General features: G+C 46.4%; 1 protein-coding gene across 3 annotated transcripts; it reads right to left on the bottom strand.

Annotated features, from left to right (window-relative positions):
- Positions 1 to 2246: 2246 nt before the first annotated feature.
- On the bottom strand, positions 2247 to 24923 carry zfyve28 (zinc finger, FYVE domain containing 28). Of its 3 annotated transcripts, XM_086152751.1 has the most exons (15): positions 24557 to 24923; positions 10295 to 10435; positions 8274 to 8411; positions 7947 to 8149; positions 7768 to 7857; positions 7550 to 7639; positions 7369 to 7470; positions 6124 to 7289; positions 5763 to 6027; positions 5418 to 5513; positions 4964 to 5133; positions 4760 to 4876; positions 4555 to 4656; positions 4330 to 4433; positions 2247 to 4237 (listed from the first exon to the last, which is right to left on the bottom strand). In XM_086152751.1, exons 1-15 carry the CDS (start codon positions 24590 to 24592, stop codon positions 4106 to 4108), a joined length of 2952 nt encoding a protein of 983 aa, XP_086008877.1. In that variant the 5' UTR covers positions 24593 to 24923; the 3' UTR covers positions 2247 to 4105. The 3 variants fall into 3 exon arrangements, with proteins under 3 accessions (XP_086008877.1, XP_086008868.1, XP_086008885.1); XM_086152742.1 differs by having other exon boundaries at positions 5763 to 7289; XM_086152759.1 differs by lacking the exon at positions 5418 to 5513.
- Between the last annotated feature and the right edge of the window lie 136 nt (positions 24924 to 25059).

Genomic DNA, 25059 nt, shown 5'->3' with positions numbered 1-25059 from the left:
CTGGGAAAGAAGGTGAGGATCTGGAAAAGAGTGTGGTGCACTGAAGAAAGAATGAGATGCTCTGGAGAAGAAGGTGATGCTCTGGAGAAAGACAGTGACGCTCTGGAGAATAAGTCGATGCTCTGGGGAAGTAGGTGATATTCTGGAGAAGAAGGTGACGATCTGGAGAAAGTGTGATGTTGTGAGGGCTTCTAAAGGCCGTGCCAACAGACCTCTGTTGGATCAACAGCTGACATTGTGATGTTGGTAAAACTCCTAAAAGAGAGAGGTTTTCCTGTAGTTCCTCTGCCAATCCGTTGTACGGCCTGTTTGGTCCCTGTGTGATGGGTGTCGCAGCTTGGTCCGCATCAGCGGTTTAAAGTTGGACCTGCTTCCGGTGAGAGTTGGAGTCCGCCAGGGCTGCCCTTTGTCGCCGATTCTGCTCATAACATTTATGGACAGAATTTCAAGGCGCAGCCGGGGCGTTGAGTTTGGTGGCCGCAAGATCGAGTCTCTGCTTTTTGGACTTGATGTGGTTCTGTTAGCTTCATCAGGCCATGATCTACAGCTCTCACTAGAGCAGTTTGCAGCCGAGTGTGAAGCAGCCGGGATGAGGATCAGTACCTCCAAATCCATGGTGCTCAATCATGGTGTCAGACCATGGTGCTCAACCAGAAACGGGTGGAATGCCCACTCTGGGGCAGGGAAGAGGTCCTGCCCCAAGTGGAGCAGATCAAGTATCTCGGGGTTTTGTTCACGAGGAGTGAGAAGAGGATGGAGCGGAAGATGGACAGGTGGATCGGTGTGGCGTCAGCAGTGATGCGGACTCTGTACTGGTCTGTCGTGAAGAAAGGGAGCTGAGACAAAAGGTGAAGCTCCTAATTTAGCGGTGGATCTACGTTCCCACACTCACCTATGGTGATGAGCTGTGGGTAGTGCCCGAAAGAACAAGATCGCAGATTCAAGTGGCTGACATGTGTTTCCTCCACATGGTGGCCGGACTCTCCCTTAGAGATAGGGTGAGAAGTTCGATCATCCGGGAGGAGCTGGGAGTTGAGCTGCTGCTCCTCCGTATCGGGAGGGGCCAGGAGAGGTGGCTCGGGCGTCTGGTCCGGAAGCTTCCTGGACGCCTCCCGGGGGAGGTTTTCCAGGCATGTCCATCTGGGAGGAGACCGTCGGGAAGACCCAGGACATGCTGGAGAGACTATGTTTCCAGGCTGGGCTGGGAACGGCTTGGGGTCCCCCCCAGAGGAGCTGGACCATGTGGCGGGGGAGAGGGAGGTCTGGGCCTCACATCTCCGGTTTCCCCCTACTCCGGATAAGCAAGGGAAGATAGATGGATGGATGTTCTGCCAATTATATCTTCTAATTTCCCAGCCAACTTCTGACTGCCTGCAGCTCTGGACAGTCTGCAGACAGACCTAGACCTCAAATATCATGCACTTTATTATTTGGCATCTTTTCTCTCTACATTATCTCTCTTCCACATCATTTTATCTGCAGTGCCAATCAGCACAATGGTACCCCCCCCCTTTGGCAACTTCTTTGGCTCCACCAGGGTACTTCTTCTGACTCAGTCCTTAGCTGGGTCTATGGGAAAGTTGGTTTCACAGTGAGCTCTTCTGGTTTACCCAGAGTCTGTTTCGGACGGTGCAACAAAGACATTTTTCACTGAGCAAAACTGATGAAACCTGGTCTTTTGTGTCTGCTGGACTGTTAGAAATCCACTGGGCTTTGTGATGACCTTCTTGGATAGGCTATGTCTGGCTGGAAGAAGACAAGGGAACACCAAAAGCTTGGAATGGCCATCTCAACAATGTTTTATTCATCCCTATCGTACGTGTGTTGGTCTGCTGAGTGAGCTTGTATCGATTGGAATTGCCCTTATCAAACATGCACACCGCGGATACAACACTGAAATGTCAACAGGAGGGTGTGACACTGATTCAGTCTATGGAAGGGATCAAGCCCTAAAACCAATGGATTTTTGAGTTTCAATAGGAAAATAAACATTAAAAATAAATGACCTGAACCTCATTTGTGGAAATCCCTTTTTCCAGGGTTATCACACAGCTGTTCAAGCGGCCATTCGGCTGCCGCAGTTTAAAATGTACTGCTCGTCTCCACGGTAAAGTACTGGCAATAGGAAACAATAAAAGAAATACTCACATTCAAAACCAAGAATTTCGACTCCGGGCCAGGGACTAAGAACAAGGGCTGTCTTATTCTGGACTACTATTAAGTAAAAAAAAGGGGATGTGCCAAGATTTTTAACAGGAAAAAGTAATTTATTTCAATATACCTCACATTAAAATTATATAACATCGTTGAATTTTTACACAGCTCATATTATGGAAATGCAGTGTCAGTTTACAAAATAAGACCAAGCTCTGAAATAGGACATCCCGCTGTTTCATTACTGCATGATTTCTTTGTTTAGCCTAAGTGGAATATAGCTTCATACATAAACGTTCATTCTTTATAAAAGAAGAAACAAACCTTTCCTTAAGTGAGCTCCAAGTTCTGTGATTCAACAGGAGTGAGTACTTGGGACTATGTAATGCCTGAGAAGTTGCTTTAAGTAAGAGCAGAATGGACAGTGATGTTACATTGGTGTCGCTCGAGGGTCCCTACTTGCCCAAAGCACAAACGAGGGTTGTCACGATATAGCAGCATTGATAATTACAATGAAATGAAGCAAATGAAATGCCAAGCCTTTCACAAATCCTGTATCGGCAGCTAAGGAATCCAGGCCGGTCAGATTAGGTGGGGGGGGGGTTGCTCCTTTTATCCAGATTTATTGGAGACTCTTCCAATCACCGGCGTTGTAGGTCACACACAACAAAACAATTTCAATTGCTGTAGTATAACTTCATCTGATTGCTCCCGCTAATTTGATGAGATTTATCCTTTTGATTCCTGGTATCATGACAGACCGAGTACAACCTATAACACAAATATCAGTGTTATGAGCAAGAGAGAGACTTGCGATGGAAGTGGGGTTTCTAGTGGAGAGGACATTGGATGAAAGTGATGTCAGCCTGGCACAAAATATCTGCTCCTGTAGAAAAGTACCCCAAGAGCTGACAATGAGTGTAAACACAAATGAGCATAGCGTCGCTCCTTAAAAACAGCCTCAACCTCGACGGGAAGGGTCATCCCTACTTACATGTGCAGGTGTATTGCAATGAGTAGTCACAATATTGCACTACAACAAGTGTGAGGATGGTGAACCCATGGCGAATAATCGGCCTGTAGTCTGAAGGCCAGCACCTGAGAAGGCCTCTGGTTCAAGCCACGACTGTCTACATGGTGGTGCTGCTGAGAGCACGGAGCGAAGAGGCCAACTCTCCATTAGGGGGCCTTACGCACCTGAGGGCAATGACTGGGGAATCCCCTTTCTCCAACCCGGCGTGCAGGGAAACCACGAATGCGGCTCGGTGGATGGATGAGCACCAGGCACAGTCTTTTGGAGGCAAAGGCTTTGCCTGGAACCTCAGCCCCGTTTCACAAAGTGATCCAGAATTACACATTCATTGCCATTAAAACGTACAAAGGAATCTCAATAGAAAAGCTCTCTGGTGACATTTTTGGGTGACGTAAGACTGGTGGCTTGATCAAGATTGCTTTTCAGTTTCCATATAAATAGCAACCCATGAGTCCAAGACATTACAGTTCAGTTACTACCAGAATTATCCTTATTTACATTGTTATCATGACTTACATTCTTTTGAGTAATCCAAGTCCCATGGGAGCTCTGGCACAAACGTAGGAAGCTCGCTGAAGCACAGGAAAATATGTCACAAGTCCTTAAATATACACCTAACCCTAAAAAACCAGACGTAATTTTGTGGTGCGCGATGTCAGCTTAAATCCTCTCCGCTGCGCATTTCTACCATCGGGCCCAAGTGAACGATGCTTGCGGGCGTCGGCTGGACTCTGGATCCAAAGACCTCGGTTCCCGGGTAGTCTCTCGTCCACAGTCTGTTTCTCTCAATCTGAGGCGTCTCTAAGCAGGTACAATGACAAACATAGCAGCGGTGCTTTCACCCTGCACGCGGCCTTGGACGTGGCCATTGCATATGCTCTGGGTGTAGCAGGCTGGGCTTTCAGTTACAGTGTAAGGTCAAATGCTGGCCTTGTCGCTGTAGAAGGGCGTGACATGAAACATGTAGCAGTGAGTGCACACCCTGACCGGCTTCACTTGACCGTATCGAGGCAATGGAGCAGAATGAGAGGAGCAACGAGAACAGAAGATCTGGAAGGACATAGAATATTGTCTTTTTATATATTCCAGTTATTGGTATGGTTCAGCACATTGGATCAAATCACCACACAGACGGATCATACCTTTCCACAGCTCCTGCAGTGATGTTTCCTGCGAATTACTGTGAAAGGAGCCTTACAGGCAATGCAGGAGCTGCAAGCTTCATCCGGGACCCAGTCAGGAGGATCTGAGAAATGTAGACAACAACCAGCTGACACCACAGGCAGGATATCCTCAGTGGGTTTGCCCCTTGGGGGGGGGGCGAACACCTCCAACTTCTGTGTGGGTCTGTTTGCGGATTAGCTAACCTTCAAACTGGCCCTCCCGGGCCTTGGCTGCCAACTCTGAGGAGGAGATGGTTTCCTGACAGAGAGCGCAGTCCTCCAGCACAGCACTTCGTAGAACAGGACCTGCTCGGAAAAATACGTAAATGACAAAAGGCAGCAAATGCAGTGTCAATATCATGTCATATCGCTGAGATTTCCCCGCTCCAAGCCACACCGTGATCCTTACCCTTCTTTTGCTTGTCAACGTCTGCCATGTCACATTTGGTCGCCATCACTTCAAACAGTGTCTTGAGGATGCTGCGGAGGTCACTAGCATAGTTGGTCTGCAGCTGATCGGCAACACCTGCATCCCATGGGAAGAAACGGGGACATCAGTAGGGCAGTGACAGGGGAGTGAAGGAGCTGCAACCAGAGCGGCACAGGGTTTTACCTGATATGCACACAAAGAGGCGGTGGATGAGATCGCTGCTGCTGTGGAAGCGAGAGCGAATTTTGTGTCTGGCGGCCACCTTGGCATCTTGCAAGGCTAACTGGATCTCCTGGTGATCGAGGTCTTCTGACATGGACATGCCTGAGCTGGGAGTAAGGCTGCTGACAGGACTGCGAGAGGTGACGAAAAGCAGGCAGACATTGAGATTAATATTTCCAATCCCATACACTGAATCCACATGTCATCACTCTTTGCAGGAGACACATTAATGCGCTCTTCTGACACCCACAAGAGCAAGAGAGAAGATAAATACTGAAAGCTCCTGATGATGGAGATCAGGCTGCAGACCAGCCGTATGTGTGCACAGACTAACCTGTGGTTGCCGGTGAAGCACTGGGAGGACAGAACATTGACAAACATGAGCGTGATCACACCTGCGAGGGTGATTAGTTACCTGGGAGTGTATGCACTGCTTGAAAGACTACATGTGGTGACCGACACACTCTCACAGTCACTACCTGACACAGAGCTGAGGGGGGAGCTCTGTAAACTAAAACATTCAAAAAGAAGAAGGAAATCAATTTTTGAACAAAATACTTTGAAAACACAACAGGCAAAAGGAAAGAATGGCTGATGTTGTCAAGGCGACACATAAAAACCCGTGGAAACTCGTCCGAGCTCGATCGAACGATGCAAACTGAAGAATGAAAAACATCTGAATTCATAGGAGACTCCACGGGGCTCAAGAAAACCTCCATGCAAGTAAAGAGCAGGCTGAAAACCAGGTGAGAGTACTCACCTGGAGCTTGTCTTGTTGTCCTCTTTGGTGTCCTTCTTGGAGTCTTGATGTCCTTCCTTGTCCCGATTGACCTCCGGGTCCACCAGCCCGCTTCTACTGGCCTGTCGGCCGTTTCCAGTTCTCAGCTGTGGGCTGCACAGTGTGCGTTCCTCCCCTGGAATGGAATTACTGTCCTGAGGGTGCTGCCCCGACCACGGCGCCACCACCACACACTTCTCACAGGGTCGAGAGTTTCCCTCCTCTTCCGGGGGGTCATCGGGGCAGCCTGGGGAAGGGGGACATAGCGGTGAGATCTCCTCACGTCGAGGGGTTAGCCTGCCAACAGAGCTTTGGATGATGCCGCTGGAGGCCCAGTTCTTACAGCGTTTATCCAGCCCAAGAGCGAGACCGAGGCCCGCCGTCTCTGTGGAGACGGCGTCCTCTCGGCTATCCTCGCAGCTACCGCAGCAGACGCATGAGTTCAGCAGGCAGTGCGTGGCCACCAGGGGGCCGCAGGGCTCCACCTCAGAGGGAGCGGGCTGCGGCAGTAGCAGCTTGTCTACAGCCAGCTCCGTAAAGCTCGGGGAGCGGGGGTTGAAGATGACAGTGGCAGACAGCTTCATCCCCCCCATACGATGGGCAATGACCTCCGCGGTCTCAGACGCGGTCCCTTCCAGACCCACCTCCCAGCCATTGGTGTAAGGCAGCGCGTCCGAGCCAGGGGCTGAGGTACAAGGCATGTGCTTTCCGCGAAGGCAGTGCGTGTTCTGCCGACGTGGCTGACGACAAGGCTGCTCTGAAGACCTCTCAGGGCTCCAGCCGTTCCTCACGGAGTCTGAGCAGGGAGCGGCTTTTGGCCGAGCGGGATGAGCAGACTGTGCTTCTTTAGAGGCTGAATCGACGAGACCACAGGCGTCTCTGGAAATGCTGGTGATGCCGTCTGCTGTCGGGTCAAGGTCCTCCATGAAGAAGACCCGGTCCTCCTCCTCAACATAGACGCCCGACCTCCTCCGGCTTCCCAGGAGCCTGAGCGGGGAGGCCTCAACGCTGGAAGCCCCGCTGGTGCCTCCTGCCTCTCCTCCGTTTGGGTGGTGTGCTGGAGATTGGCCCTGGCTTGGAGGAGAGAGGAGAGTAGACATCTCGTCTCCCACCCGATACACCATCATGTTCAGTTGCTCCAGCTCCTCCTCATCATACTGCATGGAGCAGGCCAGCTCAGCTTCTTCTGCCTCCTCACACAGCAGGTCTTTCACCTGCTCCTCATCCCCTCTCTCAGTTTTCACCTCCTCCCAGACTTTTTTCACCTCTGCTATGTCCTCGTCCTGCCTGGGACAGGCAAACAGAGCCAGATGTTCATGGTCTTCCTGACTCTCTCCCTTGGAGCTGTCACTTGTGGGCCCGCAGGGTGAAGGACTATCTTGGGCTGGTGCTGGTGTAACATTAGTGGCCAGCCCCCCCGGGCCTGTGGAAAAGTCTCCATCCTGAGAGATGCAGAGGTTCCTCTCCAGTGTCAGCAATTCTTCCTCGCTCAGGGTCTGCAACAGGTCTCTGCAAAAGTGTTTCAGTTGAGTGCAAATGCAGCCATGAATGTCACCTCACTGCGAGAAGAATTTGTGAGCTTTCTTACCTGATTTTCTTTAATAAAGTACGAAAGGGTCGGAAGAGCTCAGACATATCCTCTGATTTCTGATCCAGGTTCAGGGGGCCCTCTGAATATACGACCAGCCCGCTGAAAAGAGGTTTCAGATGTAGTAAGAGGGCAGGGCGAGCTGGGGGGGGGGGGGTCAAGACGGACGGACAGCTCCTACCACACAATGGCCAGTCTGGGAATCGTAAACATCAGTGCAGGTTCATAGTCGTCAATCATGTCCTGTGTGAGATAGCCCAACTTCAATGCCCTAAAACAGAATAAGAGAAGGCAAAACGGCCACGAAGGCGCCGCCAAGTTATCTCCCGAACAACATGCAGAACCCTTACCCTGGGGAGAGAAAATAAACGTGCTGCGTTTGCCGAGCTGGAAACCCACCTTTCCACAGTCTCGCAGAAGAGCACAATCACCTCCTGCTGCACGTAGTACTCTTTGGGAGACTTCACAGGCACCATGGCTGACACGTAGCTTGCAGGGAAAGATCATGGTTTTAACCACTTTGTCGATCGACAAATCTATGAGGAGATCGTGAATATGAGCGTTGCGATAAATAGTACCTGAGTTCGAACTCGGCGAAAAGGCTGTCGAAATGTCGTAGCGCATCCTTCATGCGGTCCGTGTACAGGTTGAGGTCTCTCAGGGCCTGGTCTCTGGTGATGTTGCGTACCTCCTCCAGGCTGCGAGTGAGGTCCTTGGCTAGAGGTCTCATCGCTATGCTCTCTATCTCCCTGTTCATGATGATGGAACCAGCAGCCAAACACTGTATAAACATGACAATAACACTCCCGATGGTCAAGGAACATAGGAATTGTAAAATAAAGAGAAGCAGCGTGGCTGTGAGACATGGCCGAAGCTCCTGGACGATGCTGAGGAGCATAGCGTACCTCCGCCCCGAACCACAGCTGTCCGGCCAAGTTGTCATGACGTATCTCCTCAGGGAACTTGACACAGAAGTCTCTGTTGGCTCGGCCACAGGGAATACATTCATCCATGATCTGGTTGATAATGTTCAAAACATTGTCCTGCAGGTGGACACGACGGAGGGAGAAAATAAATCTGAACAAACATTTGCCACGGAAAAACAGGAAGGCCAAATCCTAAAGACCTACTTCCAAAGCAATGAACAATTTGAGAAGTCCATGTCCCCTTGAAAAAGGCTCTTCATCTGTGTTTAAAACATCATGGTTTAGTGAATGAAAACTATTTAACAAGTGCACGACCGCATGGGGATCACTGTCCCTCTAAGAGAAACACAGCCAAGCCTTTAAGTGGAGCAATGAAAATGCTGTTTCACACACAGCAGGAGCCAACGGGGGAGCTTGTGTGGCGCTGACATGAACCAGAGCCGTAACAATGACTTACAAAGGGCCTTTCACTCAGATGCACTCTGCATTGTACACTAATCTGCTCAGCCATGGCTCTTTCTCCGCTCAGCCCGAGGGGGAAGATGATCAGGCACTGAGAGAGAAAGCTTAACACCCGATTCCTGCGTAGTAGCTCGTCGTCTCTTGGCCTAATTACAGATTTTCGTCCGGCCGGGGACAGCAGTGATCGCCATCGCTACAGCTGGCTGCAGTGATCCGGACACCGCTGTGATACAGTATCTGCTTTTCACAAAGGACGGGATGCAGTTATTTTATTCCAACATCTCTGCTCTCTCTGTCCTTGACCTTTCCAACGCTCTCGTGTGTTTCATCTAACTCCAACAACAAATATTACTCTGGCTCCAGAAAGCCACACTAGGAAGGAGCCAGCTTAATAACAGCGGAACCCAGCCGAGGCCCATGAGTAGACCCTGACAGCTATGGTGACAGGTCTAAGTGCAAAGTTTGGTTTTGCGCGGCTCAAGTGCACTTGTCTGCTCTTCCTGGGGCCTCGGGGCTGCTGGGTCTCACTGCTCAATTCGCTCCTCAGAGCCCTCCGGGAGACATGCCTCTACAATTACAAGCTTTCTGATCATAGTCATTTCACTGAAATGACACATGGGAAACTAATCGGACAATTTAGCAATAGCAGGAGTTCAAAACGACGACAGAAGGGGTTTGTTCTTCAGCTTTGGGGAGGAAGTGGCGGGTTCATCCGAGGATTCTCGTCATAGCCTCGTCTTCTCGTCATAGCCTCGTCTTCTGGTCTGTTATCTTTTTAAAAAGTACAATGCCAATGGCAGGCAGGAGAATCCAGTGAGCACACTGACAAAATCCTGGATGTGGGAAAATTAAACAGCGTTCAGGGATCAATTGTTGACTTCATTAAGTAGTTTTCACCAAGGAGGTAGAGGCGTGACGAGCCTGGCGACAACCTCCCAGTGGTAACCCCAGCTCTCTCTGCATGACACCACCAGGCAGCCATCACCCCCCTCCAAGCACCTTTCCGAACAAAGGCCTCAGGGCCCATAGGCTCCATCACAACATAGAAGTCAAGCAGCAAACAGCTGTGTAACTTACTTGGTATGTTTCACAATTAAGTGCAGTTATAAAAGGAAGGTCTGAAGTTGTAAAAAGTATCCTGACCCGTCCTATTAGCGAACCATACACTCTCATGTTATAAAAAGACAGGATTGTGTGCTCCCTGCCTCCAAATACTGTCTTCAAACTCCACTCTCTCACCTTATTAGCTACAAAGCAAGGCATAGGAACCTGGCGAAATGATATTATGGACATAATCACGACATTCCTCGACTGTTTATTGACGGAGCTGATGAGGGTGTTATCCCTTGTAGCTGCAAGGCCAAAGCAAAGTCCAGCCAGATGGTTCCATAAATAAAGGTTGAAAAGCAATCCTGTATGACTTATTGCAATGTGGCTGACGACAGATATATGTGCACGGCAGCATCCTACCACAACCCATTCAGGTCTGAATAAAACAAAAATAAAGATGTTGTTTCTCAGTGTTCCTCCCAACACACCTGACAGGAGCGGAACTGGTTGACCAGCAGCGAACATCTCTGTGGATCCTTTCGTCCATCCAGGCTGTCCAGCTCAGAGGCCACCTGATTCAACTCTTCGTCAGCATAGTAGAACTGGGCTAGGAGCTGGGGGTCTGTCCTCTGTACGGACACGCACAACCACACACACACACACACACACACACACACACACACACACACACACACACACACACACACACACACACACACACACACACACACACACACACACACACACACACACACACACACACACACACACACACACACACACAGGGAATGATAAGTTTGGCACATTGAGTTTGACTTGCAGTCCATGGACTGCCGGGACATTCATGTTCAGTAACTGCCATGTTGACAAAAGCAATAGCTTACATGTAAAACTTTTAATAACACTTACACCTCTGACGGAACGCTCTATTGTTTGGACACGTGTGGACTTCGGTCAAAATAATTTTTTCCGATGAATAATTATCAACTTGCTCATTGTCTGCGCTAGATGATAAAACTAAGTCAGGAGGTAGAGCAATCATTTTCGGAACCAAACACTCCTGGTTTGATTCCTGGCACCTCCTAGTGTGCTGAGGTATTGTTGAGCAAGACACTGAACCCCTAACAGGCTGCAGCTCATGGTTCATCCATGATGGGTTAATTGGAGAGAACGAACTTCCCCTCTGGAATTAATGAAGGATGAATTAATATTATTAATATTAATTAATATCAATATTATTAATATTATAATAATTAATATTATTAGAAAACATTCAGCCTGGCGCAAGCCTACCTCTCATACAACCTCTGTGGTTGTACTATGTGCCAAAAACTTTCCATTTAGTTCAAAAAGCAAAATGTTGACATTTTGACTTTAAAGAATTCAGGTCTAATGTATGACTAAAATCCCACACGGAGTTCATTGTTGTGAAGAGCGCATAAATCATACGGGTCTGTTTAAGATTTATGTTCGATCCTCCAATTTGGACTTATCTCTTATAACTTTAACTAGTTAGTTGTACATGATTCACATTCCTCATGGAGTTGTTACAATATATTCATAACAGCTCCACAGCGCATGGTGATTCTTGGGAGAAATGACTTAAATGGATTGTTCAGATGGAAGTTGTGTTTTGTTTTTGTTTGTTTCGTTCAAAGATAATGAGGCAAAATAGGAGGCGTGGAAGGATGAGACCAAGAATAAAAGCTTATTTGTAACCACTCAAGAATGAATCACCTGAAATCTTCATGTACATTCACTTAAGTCCTGTTTGAAAATGCTGACAATCCCTACCATAAACACTGCACACTTTGATTCACCTACTTCGGATCTACATAATAGCAAATGTCTGCGCATCAAATATATGTTCTGTTTTTCTCTCATAAAAAACTATTTGCTACGCAAGCAAATGTGTCGTGAAAATAAAAAGAGGAGTACAGAGAGCAAAGTAAAAACAATAAAGCACAAACATCAGGGACATACTAATGAGGGCTGAAAATAAAGTGTGATACTGTTCCTGTATTTGCCAAGGTTCTGCGCACAATATTCAAAAACATCAGTTTAACATGAGAGAATTTACAGCAGTTATTGAAAGTAAATGACAAATATGACAAACTGTCACTGCTAACGGACTAAGGTGAGCGAAGGCTTCTCTGAAGCAAAGCGTGACTCCTGAAACTGGCTCCAGAGGAGAACTCCTGTCATTATCTCCCACCAAGCTAGCATTTAAGAGGGACAAACAGCTCAGTGGAGCAGAGCTCACAACTGCTGAATAAAGCATGAACATAGCCATGAGCCCCAAGGTAAGCAACGGAGGACTGAACATCACTGCTCACAGGAATCCCTTCACTTCACCTCGCAAGACACTGAAGGAGTGGTCCAAATATCCCTAGGAAATACACAATATTTTTAAAGATTAAGCCTGACGACACACACAAACACACACAGAAACAGACACACACAAACACACACACACACGGGAGGGAGGGAGGGTGATCCAAAGGTTAATGGCTTTGAAAATGGGAACCACATGCCAACGTACATCCTCACAAACCACAAGGACCTAAATGATGATGCAGGAGATCGGCAGTTCGAAGCAGAGCATGACTGTGCAGATGGGAAGAGGGAAAAAGGTGTATCATTTACAGTCTCGTTTCTCTGCGTCGATTGTCTGGAAGTGTGGTCCATGGTAAGCGAACGTTGGTATTTACTGAAATCCTCTGACACAAGTTCGAAATGTTTCCGGTCGCGTGATTGTCTCCTTGCTTCGTCTCTGAGTACGATACACAGTGCAGTTCCTGAACAGACTCATCAATTATGAACCAAGAGCAGCTGTCAGATGACTGCATTTGGTCTTCTTGGAGGCTATTTAGGAGGGTTGAGGATAATCTTTCCATACGGCCATGACTTGAACGCATACACCTTTAAACCTAAACAATATGAATAATCAGCCATTCACTAACCGAGCAGATCTGAACCCCTGCAGAGCACAATCAACAGGCCTTTGGTGCTTAATGCAATGTTTTCAATTTTGAAAACTCTGAAAATATCCAGTTTACTAAACAGGTTAGAGAAGACATCTGATCCAAACCCCTGCCTCAGACTCTGAGTGAGTACTTAATACTGTTTCATACTCAGGTGTTGTGTCCTCACAAGCTCACCAGTGAAGAAGTCCTGGTACAGCAGCAGGATGGAGATCAAAATAAACACGATGAGGGACGATAATACATTTACAGCAAATCATCGACATTTGGACACAAAAACAACTTCTATCTGAAACTTCTTTTATATTAAATCTTCCATGTCAATGAGAAGCAATGGCATCACTCAAAGCCAGCTGATGGATTCTTCTGGAAACAATGGTATCGGTGCCATGTTTCTGACGGGGGAACCAGCACAGTCCACAATCTGGTGACATTCAGTTAAAGACTTGAAACATCTTGGCAAACCCGATGTTGTGAGGAAGAAAAGAACATTTGAAGCAGATGCCACCCTATGGCCTCCTCCGTCTGCATTCCTCACATGAGGGGGAACATTCCTGCAGCATTGCATCATGGGGAGAAAGTCTAAAAGGGGGCAGTGGTCAAAGCATACTTCACTTTGAGATAGGAGCCATGATGGAGCCGCTTGATCTATCTTCCAGTGAAATGAACACTGCTGCCTAAAGTTTAACACTAAGTATAAATGTAAAAATATAACTAAGACCTGATCAGAGCAGCAGCTTTGATCAGCTCAAATGAAAACGTCATATCTGCCCATCAGCCGGAGTCACATTCAGCACCAGAGTCACTCCTGGTTTACACCACCCCTGTCAGGTGGCTCTGACAGACAAAGCCATTCAAGCAGTCATGCAATCCTGTGCCTGAATTTCCAACTAAGAACCTCCCATGATAAATCCGACCTTGCTCAATGACCCAGAGATAACAGCGGGCAAACAATGGTTGAAATAAATGTCTATTCAAATTTTGGCATGGCATAAGCACCATACTGGTAATCTGGATAAAAGCTTGAGGGCTCCAAGTACCATCCAGGGGTGTTTTTTGGACCAGATGCCTGTCTCCTGGCATCTCCCTGCATCCTCTCAAACATCCCTCCTTCATATGAAGTATGATTAGTCCTGAATCAAAGTTCTTCTGCACAACCTGTTGTGTTTCCCACCTGGTGAGAGCAATGTATCTTCTCAGTGTTCCCAGAGTCAAACCACTCTCTGTGCATGAAGTGATCTGAACGAGCCACCTGATTGTGTTTTATACAAATACACACCCCGGCAATTGAGACTGAGGACTATCCCATCTAACAATGTGCCTTTTTGTCCCGATGTGCGGATCTAGCTACGCTTCAAAAGAACTACAGCCACTGCTTCCTGTCTCATGGACTGTCAAACATGGAAATAGAGTCCCAGGTCTTAAATAGCTTGTATTTACACACACGAGCTGCATGACATAACATTAAAAGAATGTCAGTAAATGAAATATGGAACTGGTCTGGATACACAGTGGAATGGTGCAAAAATCTCTGGCAGTGGCCCAACCCGAGGGGACAGGCTGAATGGGCCTTTGGCTCCAAATGTAGACAACCTCCAAAAAGGCTCTGTGTTATAAATAGTGGCACCCCTGGTAGCCCGTTTGTTCATTTGGCCATAATCACCTTATTGATAAACGGTGTTGAAAACCGCTCAAGTTTCCCTTTAAAGATGGAATGTGACCCTCGGGGCATTGTGACCCCGGAGCATACCGTGGTATCCTCCCAGTTGACGACAGCTTCACCTCGCCTGAGAGAGGACATGATTCAGCAGACTCAACTCCTGTCCCCGGTGGCGAGCCGCTCTCCTGTTAAACTCCCGCCGTCAGGGTTAGCTCAGTGTCCTCTCCGTGATATGTCTTCATCCATATCCGTCACAAACCCATCACTCCAGACAATAATTTCCAATGAATTCACCCACAGCCACCATTACTGTCTAAGACTTCACAAGTGCCTGAAGTTTCTGCTCATTTAGTGAAACATCAGATCAATAAATGTTTGTGGCAGCAGTTTGCCTCTTATGAAAGATGATGCATACAGAAATCGGCCACCGTGCAATCAAAACGTCAACTTTCTCCTTGAGCCGCGATCTCTGGCCATCATCCTCACTCACACTCCGGAACATCAGGCTGTCAGGCTAATACTTCATGAGCATCCATAGCACTGGCGTGTGAACACTGAGCCCACTTAAGGGACTTCTGCGAGATCCTGCCTCTGCCCCCCGTACTCTATTCCAGGCTCCACTGGCTTCTTCCTGGAAGCCCTCCAACAATACCCTTTTCCAGAAGTGACTACTGGGGGGTAAACCAGTGCACTGCACTTTATCCAGTAAAATTGCAAACTGCAAAAAAAAGAGGCCGGAAACAGCTCAGAATTTTACGTATTATTCAGGATTTAGCTAAAAAAGGGGGAGTGAGCCAATTGTTTTCAGTGACATACATACTTCTTCAACCTGTGTTTAAATTAATCTGCATTCATTAATTAATTCGTCTTTCTAAGAATGCAACCGTCTGCTCAGGTAGGCCCAGAATATGCCAACATATATTGTATAGCAACAGGAAATTTTATCGTGTGGTATGCTTTTACCCCCATAGTGCAAATCACAAACAAAAGCAAATACTTTTTGAGATTTCTATCTCGTACGATTATTTCACCTTGTCTTCGGAGTTCTACTCAGTCAACTGTTACACACTGGTAAAAGTGCAGCACCAACATTTCTCTTTCTAGGGAACACAGTCTAATATCTTATCACTCAGACTGCAGCAATTTCTACCAGGACGAGGATTCGGACGTCTAAAGCGACATCTAAAGCGACGTCTAAAGCGTCCTTCACACCTGAAGGAAAGCTACTCCAGCAGAGAAGTCTAGACAAAGGCCAGACATCATGTGCAAGCACATTGCATATGAGATGTCAGAAGACGACATAAACACCACTGACATAACCGATTCCATTTTCTTTTTATTCCATTTACTTTATTATATCTAAAAGATATCTAGAGCAATTGGACTGTCTGGAATGACAATTTTATCTGTGACCTTGTGTCTTCTCCAAACATTTGGACTTTGCAATGACTACTGCATGTCTGCTATATTGTAAGGCAACGCAGAATCTTGTACCGAGGGGAACATAAAGTGTCTATACTGTGAGGAAAAAGCTTATCCATCATTTTCCAATGTGGTGTGGTGACATGCCACTGAGAACAAGGGCATTCTTATGGTAATAACAGGAATTATCTGTTATACAGTCTAGAAATGACATTGCTGTCCCATAAATAAATTGCATTTAAAATGCTAAAACATGGCTGCCTGTCTTACTGTTAATATGTAGGAAATAAATGGCAAGGTTTTTCACCAGGACACAATATCAAAGTAAAGGATGGGAAAAAGTATGGGAAAGTCAGGAAATCATTTTAAACGCAGTGCATGCCTTAATGCTGGTGGGAGAAATCCAGAATTTCCCCAATGGGGATCAATAAAGTATTAGCATCAGAACCTTCTCCACAAACAAGAGTAAAAACAAAATCCTCATCCTTAATGATCTTTAATGGTACCTTGATTCGTAAAACCTTGAAAAAAAAAAAAAAAAATCATAAACATTTGGGGCATCAGCAGCCAGTTCTAAATCATTAAAGGATCCAATTCTGCAAAGAATCAGGGCTAGGAAACAAACCCCAATATGAAGTTCTGTTCCCTATAAACAGTACGACTGGCTCTCGTGTGTGCGAATCACCACTGACTGGTACGACGCACCAGCGAGTGTGCAGTATTTGTCTTACATTTTTCATGATGGATCCACCTACTCTGTAAGGCATGGCGTGTCAACCAAGTTAGGCTATGCAGTGTGTGTGTGTGTGTGTACGTTTGTGTATGTCTTTGTCAAAAAAAAAATAATTAACTAACCCAAGCTTACTGTTCTGTATTTTTCCTGTGCATCGTGTATTTGCAGTCCCTATGTCCTCTATTATAAGTCGCTTTGGATAAAAGCGTCTGCCAAATGCAATGTAATGTAATGTAATGTAACGTAATGTAATGTAACCTGAGTGGGCTTTGGTTGGCTGGGTTGACTGTGGTGCCAATCGGGAGCTAATCATTGGAGGAAAACAGCCCAACTTCCATTACAACTGCTCCAAATCTGTCAACGATACGCCAATAATGAAAGGTTTTAAAATAATTTAAAGACCATACAAAATTAATCCAAGAACTTAGGAAATGGATATACAAAGTTTGCTGCCAACTGTAGTCAAGCACCTTTACCCTGTAGAGCAAGCCTGGCCAGCCCGCAGCTCCCAAGCCGCATGTGGTGACATTCATGTTGAATTTTGTGTTTGTGTGTTTTTTACAGTACGTGGACAGTTTTCCCTCTAAGCTGCGCACTTGCACGCTACTCCAGAATTCTCTGCACACAGGGGGAAAAAAAAAAAAAAAAAAAATCAGACAAAAAATTGAGATGAACGTAATAGTCACATGCAGCTCGGGAGCCACGGGTTGGCAAGGCCTGCAATACAGGGCTGTCAGGACTATCAGGACCTTTTAAAATCATAAAGTGTGCCGGAAATGTCTCTGACTTTTGAAACTTGGGTTAATATTTTACTACATAAAACAACATGAATAGGGTTAGCCTCTGTCTATGTTGAACAGGAATTCCTATAGCGTAATTAGAATCTGAGCATGTATAACAACTCTTGGAACCCATAACAGTGGTCTGGCTTCTTATTCAATGCTGAATCTCCAGGTGGACCACAGACTACAGCCTCAGCTGATCGGACAGTAATGTGTTACAACGTGCACCCTGGAGGGGTGTCAGTGCTCTGGTCTGCAGCCTAGTCATTTAGGGTGTGTAGCCTTTGTCAATATCGCCGTTTGAAAAAGTGACAATTCCCTTTTTTGCTAAAATTAGAAATCTTTAATCTTCAAATGCATGCGTTATTCATGAATACCGTTATAAAAGAATATAAGTGAATGACTTGGTGCAGTCGTCTTTTATTTGACTTAGAAAAAAAAAAAAAAAGCATTGTATTTCCTAAAACCAATCAATCAATTTCAGTTAGTGCCCCTTTAATATGCATATAACAAGTAGAATAACCAGAAAGTAACAATATTCCCGGTCACAAGCTGAGTAACATATCTTATCTGTTGAGCCCCCAGAGGGTTACAGGAGGGTTGCCAGTTCAAGTATCTGTCTGTCTGTCCGTCTGAACTGGTGGCTGGAGAAATGTCAGTTCACCTCCTGACCACAGCTACCGTGCCATTGAGCTCGGCACACATACTCTACACTCTTTTTTAGCTTCGATAAGGGGCAGTACTCTCACGCTGTTGATTCTGCATTGATGAATGCTTGCAGGGTGTGTGTGTGTGCTTGTGTATGTTAATGACAACAGTGTTGACAATTATTTCCCTGCAAGGGAACAAAAATGTTTGTGACTTAACTACCTTAACTGGCTGACCACGAATAAGTTGGGACAAAAAGCACAGTATTGTGTCTAAAAAGGATATAAACCTTAGCAGAAGTAATCAAAGATAACGTCTCACTTTAATAACAATACCTTGTTAAACAAATTATCTGACTTACGTTGTATCTTTAGCACCTTGGCTGCCAAATGCAGTGAAAAGTAACAGAGTAGGAGAGCTAGTGAAGCCCAACATCCTCTCATGTTATCTCCTGCCAGTTGTTGTAACAAAGGCCAAAATCTAATCCCCAAATGTGGTCTGCTCATCTCTCATCCCTCTCATTTCACTCCTGCTGCAGTGAGTTCCAGAGCAGAAGAGGACCCGGTATATTGGCAGCCCTCCCCACAGTGGCCACGCTCACCAGACTGATAAAAGTAATGAGTGACAACAAATAAATCTCCAAGGTTAGCAAGTATGGCAGAGACAAAAGGGTTTGTAAAATGTCTGAGGTGTTTGTGCTAACTTTTAATCTCACGCCCCTCATCATCGTATCCCCAGACCTTGCTCAGTGGGCTTTCATTCCCCCGATCCTGCAATTAACTTAGATAGGCCTTTCATTGCCTGGCCTGTCAACATCGCTACAAGGGTCAGCGGTCTAAATTCATGCTGTTACTGCATTACTGCATCACCTGCAGGTAGGAAAATGGGATAGATACAAAGAAGTCCAACAATTGGGCTAAATATAAAGCCATGCTAGCTCGATATTTGCAGAGCACTACTCCCTGTATCAAATGTGCAGAGCCCCCACTATGACAACCCCTCAATTGCTTTACTGGTTTTCCTAATTGTAATTTGAAGCATTTCTTATACACAAACTAAAGCAAATGACAACCGTAGGACAAAACTGTCAATTACAATAGTATTTAAAAACAGAGATTTGGTGTAAATATCATCCCTAATTCAAAATATTGCTGCAGCTAAGCACTGCTCAATGGCTTCCCTGCTCTGCTAAGAGCCTCACACACCTAATCTTAGATTCTCTGATGCATCACAGGCTTCAGCAGAACAGCAGCAAATCTATGGCTGTGTAAGCAGCGGTTGATGAAGAGTCTGCGTGTAGTTCTTTGCTGATTCCCCTCTTCTGGATGAACAAAAACATTCAAACCAAGAATTCTATAAAATCTAAGAAATTAACGAATCTCATTTCCTCATGTTAAAAACCCATTTGTAATGGTAACCGACAGGGCACCTCTGACATGCAGACAAGCCGTCAGACCACCAATCTGAAGTCCTTTTCCTGCGGGTAGGAAGAGGAGTGAAGGAAAAGTAAGTAGATGCTGCTGTGTGCGAAGCCACAAGCCTGTCAGACTGAAAAATGAGATGGCTTGGAGCTGAAGGTCAGCTCCTTAAACCCCTTGGAGTAACAGCCGCAGGAGGAGCCTGGGCGGCACTGGGTCTCTTTCTCTCCAACCATCTAACTTGTGCTCTCGGAAAGTTTGCAACTGATCGATGGAAGGAGCGGAGACTTCAAGTGGAACTTGAAGAACCCCAGCCAAGTCTTCTCTGTTTTGGGGATTGGTGAGATATTCAACATGGCAGGACACTTCCTCTCCCTCCAACCCCACCCTTATCGTGGAGCTCTACCAGAGTTCTCTCTGTGCAAAGTGCTATCAAATTGTAAATCGATTCACAATAATTACATACACACAGACACTGTAAAGGGCTTAAATAACTGTCCTCTTCCTATGAGTCATTTGGCTTTAGCAGCCTCGTCCCCTTCAGCCTGACAGGGAAGGGAGTCTTTAGGTCTGTATCTTTTACAGGGCGAGACACTTTGACGGGACAATGAGTCTGATAGACAGGTACATTCTGTCCCTCTCAGAGCTGCACACAGACCTTTTAATACGCTTAGATACTAGGGATTGTATAGCATAGGGCAAAAGAAATACCTCCTCAAACGGACTAATCCAGAGGCCTGGAAATGCCACTCGCTCTGCTGTAGTCAAGGAAACGTGTTGACTCAACACATATTTGTATTTTGTGTGGAACATACCATAATTTCCGGACTATTGAGCTCACCTGAGTATAAGCCGCAATGGCTAGCTGATCGTTATCTCCGTCTTCCTCCTGCGCACTCAAACCATGAAAGTCTTCTTCAATGTTGTAACTAAATAGCCTCAGGCTAAATGTCTTGGCGGCATGACGCTCGACAGCCCAAGAAAAAATCCATCAATTAGCCGCATCATTGTTTAAGCAGTAGTATTCAAAAGGTGAGAAAAAAGTAGCGGCTTGTAGTCCAGAATTTATAGTAGTTCAATAATCGAGAGCTACCTGTGCGTGCCAAAGTGAAAAAAGCTACAAGTTCAACAACTAACTGCAGAGAAAATGCTTAAAATTAAATACATGTGTAGCTTAGCCACTGTACCGATGTCAGCTGACACAAGGGACCTGAAACTTTACCTCCGATGCTAATTTCAATTGGCATTGTCACTGGAGACTTTTCATTAATTTGAAGGGGCTGTAGGGCTCAGGGGGTCTGTCATATCGCACGAGGCCCACACGATGCAGCTGAGACACAACAGACGCTGTGACTGAGGTGCTCTGACATTACAATGAGGTAGGTGTCTGTGGTGTCGCTGCTCATTAGGTGCGACAACACATCTGGCCTACAAGAAGAAGACTGTAAGGTCATCCACTCACACAGGACACAAAAAGCGGAACAAAAACAATGACAGCAATAAACACTGATGAGAACACAACCGGAAGGAGGTGGGAGTACAACTCTCTGGAAGCAGATCCAACAACCCTTTGTGAACTTTCAAATGAGTTTAAAATACTACAGCAAAGGTGTCTAATAGAGAAGAGACAAACCTTAATACAGTGAGGCAGCTGCACAGACCAGGGCACTGGAACGGCAACACAGAGAAAGTGGAGTGGTAAGTGAATGATACCCGGGTTTTTATGAACAACTGTAGTTGGAAAAACAAGTCTATGACAGCTATGACAGCTATGAAAATTTAGGGAGGACAGGGATGACGACAAAAGATAACTCAATGGTTGGTTACCACTAAAGATTCTAGATGTAGTAAAACCTAACATGGCCCAACCATTTTTCTTTCATCAAAAGGTAAAACTAGAAAATGAATAAATAAAAAAAGAGTATCAGCCAGGATGAAAGGAAAGGTATATAAGACAGTGGTGAGAGCAGTGAGGAAAAGACAGGAAGCAGAGCTGGGGGTAGCAGAGATGAAGATTTTGAGGTTCTCTTTGGGAGTGATGAGAAGACGATGAAGAAAGACCTTTACTGTCAGATTCAGTTATACACAGAGCATAACATCAGCGAAATTTGACCACTGCATTGAATCCATTATGGACGAACCATAGCAGAAGGCAGCTACTGAGCAGCTCCAGGGCGGCAGCTAGGGGTTCATTGTCTTGCTCAACAACACTTCAACAGGCTAGGAGAGGTGCGGGAATCGAACCCAGAATGTTCAGTTCCAAGGATGAGTCTGACGGACTCAGGTATGAGACGGACTCAGGTATGAGGGACACCAGATGTTGGATGTTTTGGAGACAAAGTCAGAGAAGCCAGACTGAGATGGTCATGCACAGTCGAGGGGCAGTGAATATATTGGTAGAAGGTTGCTGGGGTTGAACTGCCAGGTAGTAAGCATCAAGGAAGACCATAGAGATGATTTATGGATGTCGTGACAGAGGACATGAAGTTAGTTGGTGTGAGAGAAAAGGATACGGAGAATATGGTTAGATGTAGGAGGGTGAAGCCAAAAAGAAAAGGGGGGAAAAAGGAGCTTGGCAGTATCCTCTATGGGTGCTAAATGAAGACAAAGTCAGATGAAGAGGAATGCAGTTCTGTGGAAAGCAACTGCCACAAAAGCTCTCAGTACAGGAGAACTCAGACGCGGTATCTGAAAATGAGACTGAGTTGTTTAAAGAACAGCTACACAGAGAACAGGCGAGCTCGGGCACATCTGACTGCAATAAATACCAACTGCCAAAGAGCCTTGTGGAAGAAAAACAAAAATCAGGTGGAAAATAAAGCATAACAGAGTTTAACATGTAAGCTCCCACATACTGACATGTGGATTTAGGTGAGAGTGAGGCGACATTCGACTTCATTTAACCACCGCTTATTCATGTTGCTTGCATGCTACAATGTCACTGTGTGGATGGAAGTAACTACTTACAGGGGAAAATTAACTGACAACATGAGGACTAATTTACTGAGATCATAGTTAGATCTCTAAATAAAAAAACTCTCAAGTACAATGCATGGATGTGTGTGTGCGTGCGTTCCTATGAATGTGCACTGTAATAGGTCGAATCCTAGCCTAGATGTGACTTGGCAGAAAAGGTATTGATGTAATAAGTTGAGCCCTTCCCGCTGCTGTCATTCATGAACAGGACAATGCTTCAGTGACACCTGCGCCTCAAAACCACTGTCCTCAAAATGCTGTGACAGCAGGTCTTACACAGCATTACAGTCATGTGCCGTCACTGCAATAAGTCATAATAAGCTGTGTTTCAATTTATAACCACTCACACAAAAATTAATTTGGTTTCATGTCTCACTGATTGATACATGGATCAAAATGAGTAAAATCAATGCTTCATTTTCATCCCCTGCAAGTAAACAAGGCCACAATTGTTTGAATGTCACTGAACGGGCTCTTTATCCAATACGTGGTAAATATGAGTGTGCATGGGGCAGACAGGGATTAACAGGAATGATCATCCAAGAGCCAAGTTTGATTGCCCCAGAACAGGAGGCAATAGGCAGTGGGTGCAGGCAGGGCATGGCAGCAAGCGACACATGCAAGCACATGGGAGTGCATCAACTACATCGAGTGAGGAAATCTTCAGGAGAAAAGCTGGGTCTTTGTTCTTACTCTAAGAGGAGGGACTGTGTTTCGCCCCTTGTTTCACCATTAGGAGACTACTGGAGAGAGGAAAGGGTTTCCCTATCACCAGCTTGAGGAAGCGTTAGATACAACAAATTACACAAACACATCTGTCAGATATTATCTGATGTGTGCATCCATCCCCCTGACCTGTAAATCAAAAGGATTTTCTGGCTTCACTATTTTCGGACAAATTACGGAGCATGTCATCATGATAACCATAAATCGATATCAAATACGTCAAGACCCAAAGCTCAGTGTTACTCCTAAGCAGCAGACCAGGTAGGAGCTTCGTCATCCCACACGACACAGCTTGAGGCGGATATTTTGCCAAAATAAAGAGGTGTATTTTGATGACACAGCACAATTAAGCAACATCACAGCTACTCAAACTTGCCTCACACACCTGAACAGCTCTCACATCCTGAAAAAGTAACATTGTAATTCCTCCCTTGAGAAACATCCAGTCTTATTCTCCCTAAAGAAATGCGGCAGTTGGCATTTAATAAACTGTTCACTCAACAGGAACGACTAAGCCCGTCTCCCATAAGCAATTCCATGACATACATAAGCAGGATTTAAGTAATCATGGCAAATTCTGCACCCTGACTCCTGCACACTGGCTCGGAAGGCCGATTTCATGTATTGCAGCATTCCATAGTCATTAACGCAGGAGTCAGAGGGAAATAGATAACTTCTCCCTGTATGTTGCAGCTTATTTTTGAACTAATGAAGGTTAATCATCCACTGCTCAGTGACCATTCAAAAAATGAGCATCTTGCGCTTTCTCAAGAGGAGATGTATTATTTTCCTTGCACTGTCTGACATCGAATGGAAAAACTGTCAAGACAAAGCCAAAAAACTTAACTTTGCTTGAACCATTTGAAATTTCACATGAATTTTAGAATTGTCCAGAACGGAGAAAATGGTCTATGGCTCACTTAGCAATGAAAATGTCTATCTGTAAAACACTGTTTTAACTAGGTCAATCTCAGACAGATCACCGACATCTTACCAAAACAAAGTCTGAAGATTTTATTAAATTGTCACTGTGGTGACAACACAAATAACTTGATACTGCAGAACAAAAGAGAAGATCAAATTTATCAGTACAAAGTGAAGAAGGCACCAAGTTAGTGAATGAAAATCCACGGCATTTGGTCACAATTTAGCGTTGTTGTGCCGAGCAGCTCCCGGGGAGCAGAGCGGGGGGCTGAGGGGTCAACCCGGACGGAGCCCCGCCGATACCCCGCCGGTGCCGGGGGCGTTCGCACAGCGGGCTAACGTTAGCAGAGGAGCGGAAGAGCCGCCGGGCTAGCCGGCGACACGGACAGCTGTTCGGCAAGCTAACTCGAAAGCAGCAAACCGCCGGGATGACGCCCGCCCACGGAGGCTCCGTCGAGCCGACCTCGGAGCGCCTACCTTGGGCTTGTACAGCCACTTCCGGAAGCGGTTCATCGTCCCCTCGCCGCGCTCCTTTGTCCGCGGCCCCTCCTCCTCTGCCCGGCCGTACCTGGGAGCCTGCCGCGCCGCGGCGCTGCTAAGCTAGCTCGCGTCGGTGGCTCGAAAAGGGAGAACGGACGAATCTCAGTGTTCGCCAACTTTAACTGCCGGCTACGAAGAGACCCCGACTGTGGGCAAAGCGGCTGCTGGTCGACGACGAGCGGCTTCCATGTTGTCGTCTCCCCGGGTTCGGCGCCTGGGTCCTCGGTCCGGCCGCCCTGTGAGTCCCGAGCGCAGTGGAGCTCCGCGCCGATCCGCTTGCGCCTCCAGCCAGCTAACGCTCCCCGATGACAGTCACGTTGACAACATCCACCTCCCACTTTCCCAGGAAGTGGTGTGTTCAAGGGCCTCCCCCGCACGACGTGCACCTGGACGCCCGCGGTCCAAAATAGCAAGCGAGCAGGAAATGTGATGTTCCAGTA

Source organism: Fistularia commersonii, chromosome 1 (genome assembly GCF_037954325.1).
Source record: "Fistularia commersonii isolate RoL2024-O1a breed Wild chromosome 1, RoL_Fcom_v1.0, whole genome shotgun sequence".
NCBI classification, from domain to species: domain Eukaryota; kingdom Metazoa; phylum Chordata; class Actinopteri; order Syngnathiformes; family Fistulariidae; genus Fistularia; species Fistularia commersonii.
The sequence above is the reverse complement of the archived record's forward strand: the minus strand, read 5'-3'. Positions and strand labels throughout refer to the sequence as shown.

Bases quoted from the DNA above. Each gene is read 5' to 3' on its own strand.
- zfyve28 (XM_086152742.1), bottom strand. From the start codon at position 24,592: ATGAACCGCTTCCGGAAGTGGCTGTACAAGCCCAAG. The intron at 8,150-8,273 runs GTACGCTATGCT...ATGTTTATACAG, and splicing joins AGCTGTGGTTCGGGGCGGAG to TGTTTGGCTGCTGGTTCCAT. The intron at 5,134-5,417 runs GTAACTAATCAC...CACCTCTCGCAG, and splicing joins AGCAGTGCATACACTCCCAG to TCCTGTCAGCAGCCTTACTC.